Source organism: Synchiropus splendidus, chromosome 3, assembly GCF_027744825.2.
Source record: "Synchiropus splendidus isolate RoL2022-P1 chromosome 3, RoL_Sspl_1.0, whole genome shotgun sequence".
NCBI classification, from domain to species: domain Eukaryota; kingdom Metazoa; phylum Chordata; class Actinopteri; order Syngnathiformes; family Callionymidae; genus Synchiropus; species Synchiropus splendidus.
The window spans coordinates 30,575,001-30,588,342 of record NC_071336.1 but is presented as its reverse complement, the minus strand read 5'-3'; the positions used below and the strand labels follow the sequence as shown (position 1 = coordinate 30,588,342).

At 45.8% G+C, this 13,342-nt stretch overlaps 2 protein-coding genes and 1 long non-coding RNA gene across 3 annotated transcripts in view; 2 read left to right on the top strand and 1 right to left on the bottom strand.

Annotated features, from left to right (window-relative positions):
* Positions 1-203: 203 nt before the first annotated feature.
* mettl4 (methyltransferase 4, N6-adenosine) lies at positions 204-4,776 on the top strand. Its single transcript, XM_053860132.1, has 8 exons — positions 204-512; positions 796-861; positions 943-1,300; positions 2,810-2,879; positions 3,012-3,186; positions 3,252-3,358; positions 3,423-3,496; positions 4,530-4,776. Exons 1-8 carry the CDS (start codon positions 294-296, stop codon positions 4,718-4,720), a joined length of 1,260 nt encoding a protein of 419 aa, XP_053716107.1. The 5' UTR covers positions 204-293; the 3' UTR covers positions 4,721-4,776.
* A 481-nt stretch (positions 4,777-5,257) lies between these two features.
* On the top strand, positions 5,258-7,394 carry LOC128756308 (uncharacterized). Its single transcript, XR_008414214.1, has 3 exons — positions 5,258-5,402; positions 6,599-6,719; positions 6,789-7,394. It is a non-coding gene; the product is annotated as an uncharacterized LOC128756308 (long non-coding RNA).
* A 474-nt stretch (positions 7,395-7,868) lies between these two features.
* The window catches only part of LOC128756099 (atrial natriuretic peptide receptor 1-like), a 9,373-nt gene continuing 3,899 nt past the window's right edge, over positions 7,869-13,342 (bottom strand). Inside the window, exons 7-23 of the mRNA XM_053860306.1 lie at positions 13,320-13,342; positions 13,182-13,254; positions 12,958-13,102; positions 12,808-12,894; positions 12,591-12,734; positions 12,402-12,523; positions 12,194-12,332; positions 11,961-12,009; positions 11,780-11,881; positions 11,242-11,361; positions 11,075-11,168; positions 10,608-10,695; positions 10,403-10,542; positions 9,583-9,735; positions 9,418-9,516; positions 8,900-8,991; positions 7,869-8,830 (exon numbers count right to left, since the gene is read on the bottom strand). The exon at positions 13,320-13,342 is cut by the window's right edge and continues 123 nt beyond it. Coding sequence (XP_053716281.1) covers positions 8,657-8,830; positions 8,900-8,991; positions 9,418-9,516; positions 9,583-9,735; positions 10,403-10,542; positions 10,608-10,695; positions 11,075-11,168; positions 11,242-11,361; positions 11,780-11,881; positions 11,961-12,009; positions 12,194-12,332; positions 12,402-12,523; positions 12,591-12,734; positions 12,808-12,894; positions 12,958-13,102; positions 13,182-13,254; positions 13,320-13,342 — 1,844 coding nt within the window. The 3' untranslated portion in view covers positions 7,869-8,656. The remainder of the gene's footprint in view (positions 8,831-8,899; positions 8,992-9,417; positions 9,517-9,582; positions 9,736-10,402; positions 10,543-10,607; positions 10,696-11,074; positions 11,169-11,241; positions 11,362-11,779; positions 11,882-11,960; positions 12,010-12,193; positions 12,333-12,401; positions 12,524-12,590; positions 12,735-12,807; positions 12,895-12,957; positions 13,103-13,181; positions 13,255-13,319) is intronic.

The window sequence follows — 13,342 nt, the reverse complement described above, 5'->3', positions numbered from 1 at the left end:
CGAGCTCTGTGCGGAAGTTGGCGATTGGCTGCTATCAATACAGCCTCCAGAAAAGCTACATTATAGAGTATCTGTCCGTTTAAAATAAAGTCCTTCTTAAAAAAAAAAAACAATGGACCAATACTTAAGTTTCCTGCATCATGTGGTGGCATTTGTCCATGTGGGCGAACTTTGGTGACGTCATCAATCGCGCGACACTCCCGTGTATGCGCGGAAACAAAACTGTAGCGTTCCCGCCTGCAGCCGTATGTTTCGTTTCCGTGAAATCGAAAGTAAATAGTAATTGATTTACAATGGCTATATTGGTCCAGAGCTTGAACGGTTGGGTTTTGCGCCCGCACTCGCCAACTGAAGAGGTTTACTCTCGCTGCATCCGTTGGAGACGACGAGGTGACACACCTGAAGAAGTTAAATGTTGTTTCAAAAAGCAATATTTCCAGATTTCCCAAAGCCATTACACTGTTAAAGTGAACGGGGATGATACGATACAGAAGACTGGTAAAGCTGCGAAGGTAATACGATAGTTTGTTTTTGAACAACAGCATCGTATATGACGTTTGAATGAAGCAAAACCATCTCGCGAGCACCAGGTTTGTCTTAGGAGGATGATTTGCTGTGACACATTACTACAATATATATATATATATATATATATATATATATATATATATATATATATACACTTGAAGTTAGTACTGCGCTACAATAGTGACTTCAATCTTGAAACGGCAACTAAAACCGAAGTGTGTGAATTTGCTTTTCCCCCTGAAGCTTTCACAACTGTTTTGTTTTCAGAAAAGGAAGCGGAAACACACTGAACTCAACCAGGGAGAGATAGATGCTGCTGCCTTTCATGAGAAGGTGGGAAATATTCAGTAGTATCACAATTCACATTTATTTTGTTCTGAAAGTCTGATACGTAATTTACTTTCCCTGCTACAGATCCGATGTGTGGTTCTGACAGGGACTCAGTCCTTACTGGACTTGGCCAGAGCCCTGGGTCACCTCAGTCGAACAGCAAATGCTGCAAGTGAAAGACTTGAGTTTCCAGACTGTGGTCTGGCAGGTCTGTGCGACATGGCCAAAGAGCTTCCCCTGGTGGACGAGGAGGACCCTGTCTGCTCTCAGCCGCTGGTGACTGAAGCGGGGGACACGTCCCATCTGGACCTGTTTTCCCGGGTGACAGAGAACAAGATGGACCGAGGCGTGTTGGTGTCACTGTTGGGAGAGGAGTACGTCATCCCACCACACGCCTCCTTTCTGCTGTCTGATTTGACAAGGATCCAGCCCCTTGTTAAGGGTGAGTGCCAATGAAGAGAAGCTGCTCACAGCACAAGAACTACCGGAGGCACCGGTGATACATTTCATGAGGAGAGCAGCAACAACAGAGTAGTTTAGAGTCTTAGCATCAATATCCAATACTGAAATGTAAATCCCAAACACATTGTAGCATGAGTGGATGTAAACTGCAGATGATGAACTGTTGCCTACAGTGAAGGCTAATTTACAAACTGCTGAGATATGAGGGAAGGAGAGTTCTCACATGCGAAGGATCCATCAATCCTGAAGGATGCACAGGTTGAGGCGAGTCAGGTTCAGGTGACAACCTCAGAAACCTCCAGCTCTTTAGGGGGATTATGAGGTCTTCCTTGGACCACTGTGTTCTGGATCTGGCTTTTCTGTCTGGTGGTGGGGCTTGTCACCCCATTAACAGGGGTCACATCTGGAGTTAGTGACCTCGGACTGAGTTTCCCACCGCACTCAACCATCATCTTGTCCCGTGGCATTTCTTAGCGACCCATTGACAAAAGCTCTTGTGTAAGAAGAGTCTCTCTGTGGATGATGGCTTGTCCAGGAGCATCTCCACGCCATGGGTGGGGTCATGTTGGGGGATGACTGAGACCGGTCATGTCTCCTCAAGAATTTGGTCTGCTTTTTAAGCATTCACACAGTGGTCTCTTTGTGTGGTATTGCTGAAGGAGTCAAAGATCAGATCACTACACAGTTTAACCCCAAATTATGACTTCAATTTCTTCACTTCAAAATATTTTGCACCTTGTTATTGTACATAAACTGATGCCTCAGTAAAGATGACAAACCTCAGCCATGAAATTAATATTAATAGGTAGACACTTTTATTAACAGCCAATTTATAGTTCAAGAAAATTGGAATGACCTGCAAAAATAGTTTTTTATATTAACAGAGACACTTCAGAAGCATTCTACCATTGTAAGAAATGATCGAATGAAGCAGTAAATTCAACAAAATGATTGTGGTAAAATGAATAATAGACCAGGGATTCTGAACCTTTTTTGATCTCAGAGCTCAGATTGGAAAAACAGAGTAAAATTTTGAATAAAATAAATATAATAAAACCATGTCTAAATACCCTAAAATAAATATAATGTATTTTATTTAAACTCCAAAGAAGATGTAAGTGTAAATAAAAGTAATGCCAAAGCATTTTCTAATTCATTTTCAAATCTGCTTCAACAGGTGCAGTTGAAGCAGATTTGAAAAGTTTGAAAGTTTTTACTTTCTTTATAATTTTTTTTCTTTTCAAGAACTTCTCCATAGTTGTTAACTATATCAGATTTGCAGCTGTTAAGTCATGTCAGTGACACACTACTGCCACCATACGTGGCTAATGTATTAAAACTGAGCGTCTGGCAGCCTAAAGGTGTAAAACTAGAAAACCTTTAGCGGCCCTCTAGGGGGCGCTCGCGGGCCAACCATGGGGCCCGTCTCTATGGTTAAGAATCACTGTAATAGACTGACCAATAATGCTGCCTGGTTCTTCCTCCTCAGATGGAAAGACATTTGACTTGATGGTTCTTGATCCACCCTGGGAAAATAAGTCTGTCAAGAGGAGCCGCAGGTAGACTGAGTTTTGGTAGGAAGTAATTTTATAGTCTTTTATATGGATAAAGCCTCTGGCAGCAAGACGGTGTTCAGACAGCTTCACCTTTTTACATGGTCTGAATGTCACACCCTGTGTTTCTCTCTGAAGATACAGCTGTTTGCCCTCCTCACAGCTGAAGCAGCTACCCGTCCCTCTGCTGGCGTCCCCTGACTGCCTGGTGGTCACTTGGGTCACGAACCGGCCGAGCCACTTGCGCTTCGTTTGCGAGGAGCTGTACCCTCACTGGGGAGTGGAGGTGCTGGCGGAGTGGTACTGGGTGAAGGTATGACAGCATCCAGGATGTGTGGGCGGAGTTTTGCTTACGCCTCATGATGTCATCCCTGACAGGTCACGACAGCAGGAGAGTTTGTGTTCCCGCTGGACTCGCCGCACAAGAAGCCCTACGAGGTTCTGGTTCTAGGTCGATGCCGTTCCTCTGTGAGCAACACCACAAGGTTTTTAGAGCCTAGAGCTTGTAAGGTCAATGGTGAGGTGTGATGTAACTGTGAGTTTCTGTAGGTCTGAAGTGGAGAGTGGGCGTTTGATCGTCAGTGTGCCATCCACTCTGCACTCGCAGAAGCCTTCACTGTCAGGTGAGCCACTGCGTCATGTGATGTTATTCATTTAAATGCATTAATTGATGCAAATAACAGATTAGTGCTGTGATAGTGATCGAATGTGGCTCCTGCGGGAGTTTCATTCACCCAACCCTGGGATCGAAACTCAAACAACATTGTTTTGTGCACTTTACACAGCGAAGACTTTGCTCATCACTAGAGCACTTTCGCCCCGAGGTGGAAGCTTGTGAGCGTAGATTCAGCTTCAATTTGATCATCTGGTGTCAAATGTGATGCTTAATTCATCAATTATATAACCTCAAAATAATTCAATTATTAAAAATGGAGTTGGACCCCGAATTATTTTAGCTGGAATATTAGCCACACCCACTAAATTTAAGAAGTAAAACAGATCTTGTTCCTACATAAGCCGCAGGTGCAGTGGTGCTGTCTGCACCGTAGAAAGGTCAGTGGTTCTTAAAAATGCATGAGGATCACTTCTAAACTAGTTTGGAAAACGGGCTCCAGCATGGAGACTGACTTGTGAAACAAACTGGGCAATGTTTTGAACTGGAATCATCGACTCCTCACATCTTTTATTGACATTAAAGTGCTCAAAATGCGCTGTTTTTGCCCGAGCGTCCGAAGTTCCGACACCACAACCGGTCTCAGCTGCTGCCTCTCCTGGACTCTGTGGACGGAGCTGCGAAAACACTTCATTTTAAGGTCAATAAAACGCCTGTGATTTCATCACTTTGATGTGACGAGGCTCAATATTTTCACAGCATGACTCTCTTTGGCCTGTAAAAATACATATATTAGCCATGTGGCTGTATAAGCTGCAGGGTTCAGACTGCAAGAATACAGTAGCGGCTTATAGTCCGGAAATTATTATCATCAAAGTTAGAGCAGGATTATTATACATTATTATATTGGACAAACCCGTTTAAGTCGTCCTCCTCAAAGGCATAAATGCCTCTCAGTGTTCTGGCTGCTGTTCTCCTCAGTATTTGGTAATGAGCCAATATTTGCTTTGTGTCATCCGTGCCTTTATTTGTCTTCATCGTAGATGTTTTGAAACCATACGTCCCAGCTGGTGCCAGTTGTTTGGAGCTGTTTGCCCGCAGCCTCCAGCCCGGGTGGACCAGCTGGGGCAACGAGGTGCTGAAGTTTCAGCATGTGAGCTACTTCACTCAGTCTGCCCCAGAAGATGAAGGATCGGGAGCAGCAGGGTGCGACCCAGTGGGCAAGCCCTGCTGACACACAACAGCTCCGGATTCAATAACTGCATGGACCATGTCGCCAATCTGTACCACTGCTGCTTTTACAAATTGTTATATTGATTAAAATGATCTGTTTTTAAACTGATGGTGGATTTTTCACTTCCAGCAGAGTGATCACAGATTATCTAAGATGTGACCTTTGGAAAGAAAGAACAATAAGAAACTTTCAGTTCGTCACAACCTTTCAGCCTGTGCACACCGTCATATAAAAACAATCATGTAAGACTGTGGTGTTCAATAAGATGTTAATTCAATGTAAAATTCATTAAATGTAAATTATTGTAATGGTGCCAACATTAAATTAACTTTCTTCCTAGTTAAAAATCTTTAACACATTTTCAAGACAGCACATGCAGCACGGACGAGCTCTAGTTTGTTGGGTTTTTCTTTTACATGTTCATGATAATGCTACTAATTCATAGCAAAGCGCCTCCGTGTAGCGTAACTTTGATGCTATAAAGACGTGTATATCGTTTTAAGTATATCGGTAATTTCCTTCCGGGGCGGCAGGTGGCAGCAGTCCGCCATTGTGAAGGCCTTGTTGGCTCTTGCAGACGAGGAAGAATCCATGTAAACAAACAGAAGTGTGGACCATCTGAAACCACGTCGAGATGATGACGACTGTCAGCAGACGAACTCTTGACCACATTTATTCTGCGGTAAGTTTACAAAGCGTATGCGACATATCTAACTTTGCATATGTCAAGCGTCTTTCAGAGCTCGCCGGTTGCTGTCTTGCTAACCACATGCTAACAGCTAGTTCAATCAAGATGAGGTGTTCGTGGAATTGCTTTCAATAATAACGGCCATGGACGATTACAGCTCATCTTAATAGAGTTGCGAGTCAGTTTTCTCGACCTTAATATTTATTTAAAACCTCCTAAATGTGCCTTATTGAGTTCTCAATAAATAATATGTAACGATCGGCAATGAAGTTTTACATTTCATTGTGTCTGCTGCTTGAAATTTATGCAGTACACGCAGATAAGGAAGAATACAGGAATATTATTATTATTGTTGTTGTCGGTGGGTTTGGATTTACAACCTAAAATGTGCCGTTTGAAACACAAGATGTAGTCGAATCACCGAAGTAATAATCTTTTTGAGTCTATTGTCGCTCAACTCTAGTCAACATTAGTTAAATTAAAGGTTTAGAGTAAAATACAGCGAGATAGTGGTCAGAGCGCATCCCTGAGGACCTTAAAGTTTTAGGTCCGGCCCCATTGTTTTTCATTTAATACAGTTTACTGTGAGTACATTTGAAATATCAAAGTCACTCAGTGTGTTGTGTATTGATCAAACAGTATAGAGCAAATAGATCCTAACACAACAAATCAGTACTAGTGATGGGTAGATGAGGTTTCATGACACAGTCTCCTGAAATGTTCGGTCTTGAAGAACGAACTCGATGAAACCTCACATCATTTGTAAACCAAGAGCACCATCTAGTGGCCTCTGAAAATGAGGACGCGGTTTCATCGACCCTGCGATGCTGTTGCACAAATGTTTGCCAGCGTGGGATCCACTGGGCCGCTGTTCTGCGCAGAATGAGGAGGAGCGGGACGGGCCACGGCCTGTTCAGGCAAGGGTCACAGCGCAGGAACGATTTTCACTAGAACTCAAATAACTGCCCTGTCAGATAACAAGTGATATTTGGGAGGACCTGATGAGAAACGAACCTTTTTTTTATCAAGAATTTAAAAATGAAAAAAGGAGGCCCTAAATGGGGCACTTTTCTCATTCAGGGGACAAAAGGTTGGTGCTCTGAGCTCATCCCTGATCGAGGTATTTAGATGTGATGTATTTCAAGGAGAAACTACGATGGAACGTCGATTAAAGTTGATCTGGTTTCCAGGTGCTACTGGGCGTGGTGGTGTTGTCTTGGTCCTACGTGATCTACGCCAGCAGGATTGCTGCTCACTGGCTGTTGGAAGAGAGGATCACTTCAGTGCAGCAGGACTGACAGCTAGAATGGTGTAAGAGATTCTCTCAGGTCTAAACTCACTTGACTTGTCCAGTGACAGCGAAACATTCATCTTTGTCAGACTCTTTTGGTCGTCGCGCCGCTCAACATGACGAAGTCGCGGCGCTCAACATGACGAACCCCGACACATGACGCACAGCAGGAGGAGGAGGAAAGAACTTTTGCTCGACTTCCTTCATTTCTATTTCCTTGTTCGACTCCCTGTTCATTTTGCCAACGTTCATTTATTTATTTATTCCTTACTGTCACTGTGATGGTTAGGCCTTTGTGTTGGCGTCTTGCTGACAGTCTGACATGTTCAAACACAGACGGTTCACTTCGCTCTTTTTGTTTTAGTAGTTTCATTGAGCAGTTGCAGTCAATGCTTTTAAGTGACGCTTTCATTTGTTCTTCGCAGCTTTTTGTTGATGGTCATCGTTTACAAAATGTATTCAATGATTTATTTAAAAAAGCATTTGTCATTTTCCTGTGTTCCTAACATTCACGTTGTATTTCTCTTGATGTTTTTTGTCATTTATTTAAACTGTCAGTCACTTTTGTATTGTGGAAATTTAAATATGAATAAATGCTGTATTTTATAGCACTGTAAATCTATCTTTCCATGAAAGGAAAGCTCAATTAATTTTTTTTTAAATAAAATACAAGCCCTTATTTTTTTGTTCCTTCATGTAGTCGGAAAACGTCCTTCTCTTTATTCATCTGCAAACACATTTTCTAATTGTTGTACTAAACAGTACAATGTTCTTGATGTCTATGATCTGATCCATCTCAACCCTTTACCTCATAAGTTCATGAGCGGTTCAAACAGAACATGTCAGAGTTGAATGCAGGTGTTTTTATTGTGACCAACTCAAACATGAATTTCTACTTTCCATCATATGTTGGTGAGAGATGAAACAGAGCGGCACATTAGTGCAGCAGCAGCCTGTGGCCTCCTCCCGCCTGTGATCTATTCGGTAACTAAAAGCACGTTCCACTTGTATCAGGCGCAGCGCTTCTTTCAAGTGTGCGTCCTCTCATATGGAAATGCTCTCAACAGAATGGGAGAGCGGCCGGCGTCTTCATCAGCCCGCCCACTTCAAACACTCATCTGTGATTAAAAAGCTGCTCTGCATTCGCTCTCATTCCAGGATCCCTTCCGTCCGTCCATCTGTCTTTCTGTAGCGTGTTACTGCTGAACTAAACCTCCACTATCGTCGCTGACGTCACTCACACAGACACAGTTACAACAGTCATGTGAGCATGAGAGCAGAGTGGTGAGAGCTACTGTTTGGAGACGGAGGTGAAGATGCTGAGGTTGTTAGTGGGAGTGTATCAGAGGAACGTGTGGAGAGGTTTGGAGGAGGATAATAGGTCTGGACACATGGAGAGGAGCTCGCAAGGAGAAAAAGCCATGGGGTTCATGATGAAGGAGAACATGGAGGTGTGACTCGGGGATGGTGAAGGTGGAGGACTTTCTCTAGCAACGGTTCTGTTCTGGACCATCGCACAGACTGAGCAGACTTGGCTGCCATACACGTTTGTGTCTCTATCTTTGTGAGGACCTCTCATTGCCATTATCCGTTCCCCAGCCTCTCACCCTAAACCTAACCATCTCAGCAGATGACTAACCTTTACTCTTAACCAAGGTAAAACCCAATTATAATAAGCCAGCTATTTCGTGGTTTTAACCCTCAAAATAAGGCTTAACAAAGTGAGGGCCGGCCAAAATGTCCTCACCCTGTTGGTTAAAAACTCATACAGGTTCTCACAAAGATAAAAGTACGAGAACACAGACCTGCATAGACACGACACACGGACACATGTGAACACACCTTCACATACAAGCGTATATACAGTGCAGGTAGCCAGAAGGTCTCAAGGCTACAGGTGTTAACATCCTTTTGACTGACTCAGGTGGCAAGTATCTGCTGTATAAACACTTGGTGTTCATTCAGGCTCCTGAAGGAGGTCATAGTTCAGAGACCCTGGCAGAGATGAACACACCTGCTGTTCCTTCTCCGTCTTCTCTGTCACCATGGTGAAGTTCCTCGCAGCACTGGAGTTCGATGGCTGCAACATCTTCATCCCCTCCAGCCAGTAGGTCACCATGTCACCCTTTCCCTGCAGCAGCAGAGAAAGAGGCTCACCAGTCTGTGCTACCAGAATGGACCGCGCAGGCGAGCGCCTCACCTTGACCTGCATCATGCCTCTACACTCCAGGATGAAGCCTCCGATCTCCTCCAGCAAGTAGAAGGCACTGGAGCTGCACTGGACCTTCAGTGCTGAGAAACAAGGTCGTGAAAACATTAGTCACAACATCCTGCGGAAATGAGCAACAACTGGATTAAACCTTTAGCATTTTTCCCTGCAGTGTCAGAGTTTCACCACTAGATGGGATATTTCAGCCTTGCTGGTGTGAGGTAGTGATGGGTAGTTGCGGTATCATGAAACAGTATTGCAGGGTTGATGAAACAGTGGCCTGATTTTCAGAGGCCAATAGATGGCGCTCTTCGTCTAGAAATGATGTGAGGCTTCATTGAATAAGTCTTAACATTTCACAGGAGACAGCACCATCTGGTGGCCTCTGAAAATCAGGCCACTGTTTCATGAAACCTTGTGAGACAATGTGACACTTTTCACAGTTGCCGTTGAAAATTTGAGATATGATGAGTCAGCAGTATCTTTTGGCTCCATGAGCGGATGGTTACCAAGACTGGTGGACTCCATCCTGGACGCCGTGTTGACTGTGTCTCCGAACAGACAATAGCGAGGCATTTTGGTACCAACAACTCCAGCGACCACTGGACCTGAAGAGATTAAAACACAGAGAGGTCAGTTGAGTAGAACAGTGTCTATAAAAAAGAAATCCTCACCTGAGTGGATCCCGGCTCGAATCTGCAGCTGGGTGTTGGGCTTGTGTGGGATCCTGAAGGTGCGACAGACGGCCACCAGGTCCAGAGCCATCCGAGCGATCTCTGACGCGTGAAGAATGCCGTTCTCAAGGGGAACACCTGACACCACCATGTCTGCAGGCGCATGCAGGAGTCACTACACTAAACGTCTTCACCAAGTTTGAACTGTCAAAAGACGGCGCTCCTGACTCAAACTACACCCCTTGATTCAGACTCGGGGAGAAGAGTGAAAGGAGGAAGACCAGAGGTCAACGTTGGTCTTCATATATTAGCTCTAGAATTGCCACAGTTGTAGGAAAGGGGGAAGAAAGACCCCCCTTCTCTTTCCTACTTTTCGGCTTGAGGTTTGGGGTTTTGTTTGCTTCTCGGTCAGATTTGCACACGGGGTTCTTGTGCACCTCCAGGAGCCAAGAGGGGCAGACAAAGTCTGGAGCCCTTGTCCGACTGATGTGAGCTTCAGGTCAGACAAAAAGCACTATTTTTTGCACCCATGAGCTCTTCTGAAGTCCGTGGCAGACAAGAGCCCAACCCCACCGGGGCTCGACATGGCGCAACCTAATTTTTTGTCAAAGGGTTTCCGTGCCTAATATTTAGTATTTTTGGACCCAGAGAGGACACCCTGCCCAGCTTTGGGGGCCCTCTCTCGGCCCCAGGGAGTGGTGGGACCAGAGCCATGTCGGCTACGTCGTGGATTGAGATCTTCTTCAGACGTCCTCCATCAACCTGACTTGCAACCATTATATTGAATTGATAAAACACGACTTGATCTCGCTTCACTCACAAGCATCTCCGATGGTCTCCACCTTGTACACGTCATAGTTATCGATGATGTCATCGAAGGTGGTGTACAGCTTGTTAAGGAAGTCCACCACCTGGTAGGGCGTGCTGCTGCTGGACAGCTGGGTGAAGCCCACGATGTCACTGCGGACGGACACATCACACACACATCATTACGAGGCTGCTTCAGTGTCGGTGACACTTCCTACCTGAAAAACACGGTGGCGCTGACGTAGCTCTGAGCCTGCGATGGCTTCCCCTGTCGCAGGTCGTCTGCGACCTGTCGCGGCAGCATACCTGGACCACAGGAGGACATGACCCTCGCATTACTGTGACCATGTTTTAGAAACTGAATGAGGAAAACTCCTGATCTGTTGCCAGGTGACTGTCTCTTTGGCTGCTAGGTTCCATGAAGAGCTCCACCACTCACTCGTCACACAGAGAAGAACCTTTGAGTACATTGTTCTTGAGCCTTTTGTTTTCATTTCGACACAAAGACTCTGCTCATGTAGAGTACAGATGAAGCTCACCGACCTCAAATTCAATAGCTATGACTGACTGTTGCTAACGTAAATCCACGATGCCCCACTGTGCCCCCTCACGCTAAGACAGCTCTCTCCCTCAACACCACGAGTCTCCTCTCTGAACCGAGCCCAGAAATGCCCCAATATTTTACTGTATAAGAGTCGATCCGTCTTCTGCTTCTCGTGCATCAGATCCTGCGTCCGCTCTGCCACCAGCACCTCCAAATGTTTGCTGTACTTCTCCATCTGAAAGGCGAAAGCCAAGATCAGATTTTCAGGAAGAAAGTAAGGACAAAAAGGGAAGGAGTGGAAGCCTCGCCAGGTTCATCATCATGTCCACGGGGCTGACTTTGATCGGGTTGATTCGATGGACAAACTTCTTGATCTGCTCGAATGTCGGTCGCTGCGCGGGGTTGTGAGCACGACATCGCCGGATCAGCTGGAGACACAAGAGTGGAGTTTGTGTTAGAAATGTTGGAGGTGGAGACTCCACCAGTGGCACCTTTGCACTTGAGTTATGTTCCCTAACTATGAGCGGCAGCTGGCGTCCCAACCCTCACCAGAAGATTGCTCACTCAGCATTTATTTCCATTAAGCAGATCTCTGTAAGTTTTTAAAAGTCCACAGAGGAGAGACGTTTCATGACTTCAGCATCTGTGAGGATGGACATTTTAAGAACAATGTAATATTGTCTACTTTAAAGGTTTTCAATGTACTGTACATGAAATAGTAAACTGGGCAAAACAAAAATCAAATCATTGTTATTGTTTCTCATGTGGCATGAAGAACAAACCTGGTTTGTTCGACGGCGTCTCTGATCTCAGGTGTCATATCTCCGATCAGTTTTAGAAACTCACCTCGGCATAGTCGGCCGGGCAGGGGCAGGAGTTGTCAGCTTTGCTGGAGATGAGTTCGGGGAGAGGAGGACACCAGCCACATTCCAGATTGGACTCATCTGCCTGGAGAGCAAAGCAAGCATTCAGGGGAAAGAAACAATCTCTGGGACTGAGACGGTCAGAGAGGCAGAGTGCGACTCACGGGAACAGGGTCACTGCGTGTGGCAATCTCAAGCAGAATGATGGAGTAGCTGGAAACGAAAAATAGGTACTTATTTATTTTTATTTCTGTACAGAGTCAAGACTTAGAAAAGCAAAAGTCTATTAGTCATATTTTTGTTTGTGCCCTGGGATTTTTTCAATGATCCAAGGCTGCTGTGGCTTGAAGAAGATTGAAAAACACTGCATTCGTACATGAGTCTTGAAGAGAACTACCTGAACACATCTCCAGCCAAGGTGGGCTCCAGCATGGTGCACTGAAACTCCGGGGGCATGTAAACCTCCAGGAGCCTCTGCTGATAGTCGGACGGCGGCTCTGCCCCTTCGTCTCTGCGATACGTCCTCAGACCATAATCTGGGAGGAACCAAGCATCAGTCAGGAGTCAGGGAACAAACTCACTTCCCGTCGCTGCGTCTTCCTCACCTGTGATTTTGCAGACCCAGCGATCATCCAACACGCAGTTGAGAGACTTGAGTCGACCGTGACAGACCTTGTGTTGGTGCAGGTAGGACATTGCTCTGGCGATGTCTGTGGCGAAGGAAAACCTGTTCCACAAAGGAGAGCAGCATTTCAAGTCTGGGTTCTTTCTCCCATGCTGAACCAGGAAAGCACCTGAAGCCCCAGTTGAGTGGGATCTCTTCGTTCAGAAGGACGTCATTAAGGCTTCCTTTGGGGCAATATTCCGTCACTATGGCAACATTCGGAACCTCAATGCAGCCGCCAATGAATTTGCAAAGGTTTGGGTGATCCAGCTCCCTGGAAACACACAATGTGAGCCAACACACGACGCTGTGGCAGGGACACATCAGCGTTGAATGCAGGCGGTCACCTGACTTGTTTCACTTCCTGCCTGATGGTTTTGGAAAGAGAGAAGGACTTGGTCTGGATCCTCTTGATGGCCACAGTTCTGCCGTCGCTGGAGAGGTGGAAGGAATGGTTTGAGAGGCATCACTCAACAGGATCAGCTGGAGCAACTCACTAGATCCCGGTGCAGGTGAAGAGAGGTTTTCGGGGCCCTGGCTGACCGGTGCAGGAGCTGAGTGCAGTCACACAGCTGGTGTTACTGTCACTGTTCCCCACCGGGCAGCTTATGATGCTGCCCATGGTCAGACCAGCGTCCGGATCTGCAGACAGCAGCCAGATGCATCACTGACCTTCATTCACTTTGTCTTACCAGAGGAGAGTCTCTAGTTTCTGCCGGACCTTGTTTTATTTGGAAGAAGTCAATGATCCAGCTCTCGTCCCACAGCAGCTTCTGCTTCTGATACCTCAGCCACTGAGGAGCGAGCACAAGCACGGTCTCAGTCTGAAATGGGGATCTGAGAAGCAGGAGACGCTCACCACGGCGGCCAGGACCAAGCAAA